General features: G+C 41.0%; 2 protein-coding genes across 2 annotated transcripts in view; one reads left to right on the top strand and one right to left on the bottom strand.

Annotated features, from left to right (window-relative positions):
- Positions 1-915, top strand: part of Ube2v2 (ubiquitin conjugating enzyme E2 V2) — a 32,596-nt gene extending 31,681 nt beyond the window's left edge. The window contains exon 4 of the mRNA XM_012515217.2: positions 811-915. Coding sequence (XP_012370671.1) covers positions 811-915 — 105 coding nt within the window. The remainder of the gene's footprint in view (positions 1-810) is intronic.
- A 4,222-nt stretch (positions 916-5,137) lies between these two features.
- On the bottom strand, positions 5,138-5,938 carry LOC101559692 (28S ribosomal protein S6, mitochondrial). The gene has a single exon (XM_004633388.2). The coding sequence runs from the start codon at positions 5,884-5,886 to the stop codon at positions 5,512-5,514; it is 375 nt and encodes a 124-aa protein (XP_004633445.1). The 5' UTR covers positions 5,887-5,938; the 3' UTR covers positions 5,138-5,511.
- Between the last annotated feature and the right edge of the window lie 871 nt (positions 5,939-6,809).

Genomic DNA, 6,809 nt, shown 5'->3' with positions numbered 1-6,809 from the left:
GCCAGCCAGCCCCGCCCCCTGGTGGGCTGAGCTGGCCACACACACCTCTCTCTCTCTCTCTCTCTCTCTCTCTCTCTCTCTCTCTCTCTCTCTCTAATAAAAAAAAATAAAATTAAAAAAAAAAAAAGACCTTCTCTGGGTGGTCTGTATTTATTTAGCTATCAGAAGAAGGGGGGCAATACCACTTACAGACTTTCTCCAGGTAAGGTATTAAGTTAATCTCTAGGAGTGAGATGCCTGAGCCTAGTTGAAGTTGGATTTGGATGTCCTTGGCTTTGACCTTGTCTTCTCCTTTGAGACTTTCTAGCTTTCTTTCCCTGGCATTACAAGTCTCAATAGGGATTAAGTAACTCATAGAGGTTCACTTACTATGAGTCTGCTGTCTGATTCTAGGCAAGGAGACTAGGCTTTTGAATAGACTCACAAGTAAACGTGAAAAGCCCATTGGTTAATTTAAGTCCTGCTCAGGGCTGCTTTGTAGTAGTCTCCGTCATCAGCAACACATCTTTCTAACTATCCAGGGGATAGCTAGGGCCACAGATTGGTTCCACAGGACTAGTGAGTGCCAGTGGGGGCTTTCCATCTAATTCTGAGCCAGTAAAGCCAGTTTGTTGCAAACCCATCTTCAGCCTAAAAAAAATTATTACGTGTATATGTTGTCTAGGGGATGTTCATTGTAAGTATTTAGTAGAATTAAAGGCTTTTTCTACTAAGGTGTCTTATAGGGGGATTAACCATAGACAGCCATCCCATATATCTGAAAATAGCCATTTTCATATCTGGCCCTTGTGATAGGACCTTTACTTTTAGGTAATAGGGATCCTACCAGCCTTCAATGGCATTGTTAGAAAAAATTCTATTATGTCCAGGATTGTTAAGCATAAGCCATTCAGCTACTTTGTAATGATGGGCTAAACTATGAACCATTGTTGAACTCTTTAGTAACTCATCAGTATAGGCTTGTAGTTTATGCCAGTCCTCTCCTTGGAGTGGGGATATCCACCAAGGAAGTACAGATGTACTGAACAGGGGAGCAGGCCACATATCCAGTAAGATGTTTGCTATAACAGTTCTGCATATTCTAGTGCCCTGTGGTAAAATGATTAGTAAAAGGGATAAGAGTAACATTTAAGGGGTTGGGGCAATAGTTCAGTGGCATAAGCCCCTGCCAGGCAAGTGCAAGGCTCCCGAGTTCAATCTTCGGTACTGGGGAAAAAAAAAAAAAAGAAAAAAAGAGAAAGTAACATTTAACATTGCTTATCTGAAGGCTTTGTTTTTTCTTGAACAAGAATCTTTAAGTCTTCTGTGGGTTCACATAATTTTAATTATGATTGCTCACACTCAGTGATAGTCTCTGGTTCCCAGGATTTGGGTTGGGTGTGGTGAATACAGGAATGCAAGCATACTACCTAGACAGATGATGGAATTGACAGGATCATGTTATATGGTCCTTCTGAAGTTGGTCCTAGAGAAGGGGATGATGAGGGAAGAAAGTTTGCCAATATTAAGTCTCTGGGGTGGAATATGGGATTTTCTTTTTCTTTAGGTTGAGCTGCTGTTAACTGTTGGAGTCTGTTGGAATTTAGCTAGTGAAATTCCAAGAGAAAATAGTTAATGAGAAAATGGTGTTCATAAAGCATTTCAAATGGACTGAGGCCTAGAATTGGAGGGGCATTTTATTTTTTTGTCTTTTTGAGACAGACTCTCACTGTACAGTTCAGGATGGCCTTGAGCTCACTTTGTAGCCCAGTCTGGTCTTGAATTCACAACGATCCTCCCATCTCAGTCTCCTCGGTTCTGGGATGGTAGGTGTGCACCCCTATGTTTGGCTGGCTGGCCTGCCCCCCCCGCCCCCCCGTCCCCTCCCTTCCCCTCCCCTCCCCTCATATATTTGGTTGTTGAAGGGTCTTACTACACAGTTCAGACTGATGGTGATCAAACCTGCTTTCAGCCTCATGTGCATCACTGCTCACTGTGCTCTGGACTCTGGCAGGCTCTGGGGGCAGGACTGGCACTGTATATGGTGCTTGGTCCCAGTGCTTACCTAAACTTGTCTGTGCTTGTCTGAGCAGGTGTTTTAGTCCACTGAGCTATCTTGTGGGCCCTGTATTTCTTAGTTTAATGGGAGCTAAAGATAGTGAGGCCACTGTATTTGGGTCTCCTCAGCCATTTTGTGAAGATAACTCTTTAGGGTCTCATTCACTTTTTCTGTCTTTCCTGCTGATTGTGACATTCATGCGCAGTGGAGGTGATAGAGAATGGTTAGTGCCCAAGAGACACCCAATGGGACTGTTGCTTTAAAAGAAGAACAGTTATCACTGTAAGCCCTTAGGGAATCCAGATCTGAGGATGGTTTCGGAGATTAAAACTTTTACCATCTTTTATACTTTTTCTGTTATGTAAGGAAAAGCTTCAACCCCGTTTGTGAATATGTTAGACTAATAAGTATTGAACTAGTAAGTTCAGACTAATAAGTATTGAACTTTTACTTTTTTGTCGTATGAGTGAAATTAAGCTGCCAGTAAGTCTGAAAACTGTTCTTAAGGGGCTGGCATAGCAGTTGTAATCTGTTGGCTGTTAGGTCCCTCTATTGATAGTCTGATACTTTAATTTTTATTTTTTTGGTACAGGGTCTCACTACGCAGTTCAGTCTCGTAGTGATCCTCCTGTTTGCAGCCTCCCCAGCAGCTGGGATTGCAGGTATGCGTCACCACGCCTGGACTCCATCACCAGTTCAGCACACTCTGGGGGTGGGGCCGGCATGGCATGTGGTACCAGGGATTGAACCCCAGTCCCTATGCTTGCCTAAGCAGGAGCTTAGTCTGATGAGCTAGCTCACCGGCCCTGAGTCTGATATTTTAAGTCCCTCAAGTTTTAGCTATAATTATCTCTAGAATTTTGATGACTTAGGAGAGACAAGTAACAGTTAACATAGTATTTTGACCAGTGAAGAACTTACAAGTTACTGTACACATAATATATTTTGTATTTGTAAAACCAGTCTAAGCATCATTTTGATTAGTTGGCAACCTGTGTTTATGTATTATAGTATTTAGATAGGATAAAAGATCTCTCTCCAGGGTGGGAGCTGGGTTTTTAGGCTTAACTGAAAGATACAGGTGAAGAGAAAGCTGTCCCAGTTACAGCTTAAGTGAATTTCCTTTTATCTGGTGACTTTTTTAATTAAGGTATGATGGCTGTAAGGAAAGCCAGGATGGAAAAGAAGGACAAAGAGACCTGTGCCAATGTCCAGCAGTAGGCTGTTTTTTCCCTCTAATCATGGTTACTCAGAGTTCCTCCAGGGAGATGACAGTCCAGCCACAGAGAAGACAGAGTGCCTCAGGGACCTTTAGTCTTGCTAGACCAGCTAGGAAGAAGAGTCTGAGCTCTGGGGCCTCCACCTCATAGTGCGGAGTTACTTCCAGTGACTGTCTTTCCAGTCAGCACACCATGGGTGCGGGTGTTAGGGGTGGGGCTCTCTTAAAGGCAGTCCCTTTTATGGTGGCCTCGCTTTTGGCAGTGATAGCAGGTGAGGTTTGTAGTCATCAAACTTCTTGGAGTCCTGAAATCAGACTTACGTTTTTGTATTTTTTAAGGCTGCAACAAAGGCAGCTACTTTTTGATCCCTTTGATCTCCTTGGCTTCCTCCCTGTCTGGATTATAGAGTACTGTGGTAAAGAGGCACTTTTTACTAGAATATCAAGTTAGCTATCTGGTTCTTAATATCTAGGGCTGACTGCATAATGAAATATGTCTCTTAAGTATAATATGTCCTATTTAATCAGGAACTATGGAAATATGTTTTCATTGAAAGAGATGTGAACATGAGTAGTCTCATATGGATTATAATTGTACTTTGAGTATAAGTAAGAATTACTTAATATAAAGAAAGTTTGGCAGGGCCAGGGAGATAGTTTAGTAGAATAAGCGCTTGCCTGGCAAGCACAAGGGCCTGAGTTCAGTCCCCGTTCCCGGTTCCCCCCCAAAAAAAAAAAAGAAAGAAAGAAAGAAAAAAGAAAGTTTGAACATGAGGCAATTCTGATCATTTCCCCTCTCTTTTTTACAATATGATTCTAGTTGTAAAATAACATCATAATACATCTGTTTGCATTCCATCTTGGCTGTAGGGGTAGGTAGGCCATGTACATGTGCAGAAAAATATCAGGCGTTTCTTTTTCAACACGTAGGAGTCAAACATCTTCCAGTGATTAAGAATGTATTCCATAGGAGTAAGAGACTTTGACATTGAGACTCTGTGTCCGAAATGCAAAAAGGATTGGGTGTCTGCTTTAATTTCCATCTGCTTTCTGATTATACCCTTCTGGTGTCCCTTGATTAGATTGCATTGAGTAGATTCCACTTCAGGACAGGTGGATGCTGTCTGGAGGGAGAAAGGAAGACCAAATTTGACCAGCCTATCCACACTTAAAATGGTGTGCAATTGCATCTTTCCAGGGAGCTTACTCATATAGGACACTTGTAAGCACAAGTTACAATTGGTCCTGTGGTTGTAATGTTTTAAAGATTGAAGCATAATTTTTTAATAAACTATTGGTTTTGTTTGTTGAAAGAGGGCGTATACCAAAAAATGAGTTGGAAGTAGAGCACTTTTCAGGTTGTGAAGGAGATTACCTTTAGAGATATATGAAAGCAGCAATTGATTAGAGAAATTACACCCTGTGCCCTAGGGCAAATAAGTCTCCAAGACATTTGTGTTATCCCTCTAATCAACTGGGCAACCTGTCCTAGCAGTAGGACAAAACTATGCTTTTTAAAAATTTTTGTATCTTTGAAGTTCACAGGTTGAACTTACATTTATCATCTATTTAGCAATCACATTTCGCATGTTTTTTAAAAATTAATTTTATTGAGAAAGAAATAGCAATGAGACAGTTTCAAAAGAGGTTAGTAGGACAGTTATAATAATACATTGCATATTGTTGTCTTCATAGTAGTTATTCATAGTACAAGATGAAGACATGCTATCTTGTTTAAACACTATTAGTACAAATCTTTCTTCTCATTGAACTGAGAAAGTAGCTGTATATCTATCCTAATTTGTACATACAGATACACACACACACACACACACACATATATATGTATGTATATACTTTTTTTTCTTTTTTTTTTTTTAGAGTTTATAAAATTATGTTTATTTCTCTGATCAAAAGTTGTCCCTATAATACAGGAGTCTTCATTTTTTCTTTTGGCATGGCTATACACAGTCTGAATGATTAGCTTACATCCAAGGCTGCTTTACATATGTTCTTCAGAATGATGTTACTGTTTACACTGACAAAGAAATTACACTAATGAGAACAAAATCAGGAATCATGCGCAGTACCACAAATAGGAGTTCTCAGCCAGCAGTTCTTCTACTTCTTACCAAAATAACAGCAAAAGCAAAGCCACTAGAAAACTCTGAGAAAGGCCTCATTTGTATCTAGTCATCCAAGCTCCTTTGGTGTAAGAGGAGTCAACCAAAGGCTAACACACCTGTGGTCCTTCCTACTTCCTTTTCTTTGGGGCATATAATTTTTCTTCAAGTGGTACTGGAATAATGCCTTCACACTCCTTTACTTCCTGGGTTAGAGGGTGTTTCACAATATTTGGTCTAATCACATCAATGTCCCGAGACAAGTGCTCCATTATGCTCTGCACTGTTGTAGTTGGTGCATAAAAATCCACCAAGAAATATCTGCCTCTCCAGTGCTGCTGACTGTGGGCAGACATCTTATAAGGAAGTGCTCGCTCACCCAAGTTTTCCAAGTTTCGTATTATGGCTCCTTTATCCATCAAGGCTTCTACTGTACGTTTCAAAGCAGCAGCAGTCTCTCGCCGCTGCATGGCTTTCAGAATCAAAGCCAGCTCGTAGCGGGGCATGTCCGAATGCTCGGCGCGCCGGGCTCCGAACTGAGCGTAGTGCCGGGACGCGGAGGGGCAGGGACCAGGCGGGCTCCGAGAGGGAATGTGCGAACGACTGGGCGGAAAGGCTCCCGGGCGGCGAAAGCACTCTATACTTTTTTTTTTCACTGCAAAATACTCCTTCATTTATATCCCCTTTGTTTAGTTTTGTCAGAGACAGGTATATCATTGCTGTTCAAATGATGTATTTGAATGTGTGAATTCAGCAAAATAATCCAATGTAGTCTAGTATAGTCCAATATAGTCCAATAGACCATAATAGTAGTGGGTTATCTGCATGACTGGCAATGTCAGAAGTTGTTGACTTGAGCCTTTTACAGCTCCACATATTAATATGGCTTTACTTTTTATGTCTCGTGTTTATACTTTTCTGCTCAATGGTTAAGACTAAGATAAAGCAAGACCTATATAAGAAAAAATGTAACTTTTGTATTTGACAAGGTCGATTTACCCTGAAAACTACGTACAACAGTTTGTAGATCTTTGGTCAGTTTCAGCCATCTGGATGAGTCACACCCATTGGTTGACCAGTTTGCTGTCTGTGAAAGCATGAGAGAATGTTTTCTCTCTAGGTGACTCTCCTTAGGCACACTCTAAATCGTCGATCACTTTCTTCTATGGCCCCATAATCTCCTTGAACAGAAAATTTGGGACACCACTGAGTTACAGGATGTTACAGAACAGGTTCTTTTATGTCCTGAGTCCTCACTGACCTGGAAGGGCTAGGGCCAAAATGTTGGCTATCCTTGTAGCCTTTCTTTTTTTCTAATTTTTTGGTCTGCAAACTTAAGTTGTTAACTCTCTAAAACAGAAGATTAAAGATATTGTTACTGTAAAACAGGCAGGTGAGCTAAACATCACTATCTGTTTGAATGTCAAAC

This window comes from Octodon degus, unplaced genomic scaffold (genome assembly GCF_000260255.1).
Source record: "Octodon degus isolate 3935 unplaced genomic scaffold, OctDeg1.0 scaffold00054, whole genome shotgun sequence".
Classification (NCBI taxonomy): Eukaryota; Metazoa; Chordata; class Mammalia; order Rodentia; family Octodontidae; genus Octodon; species Octodon degus.
This window is presented reverse-complemented; position numbering and strand designations above follow the sequence as displayed.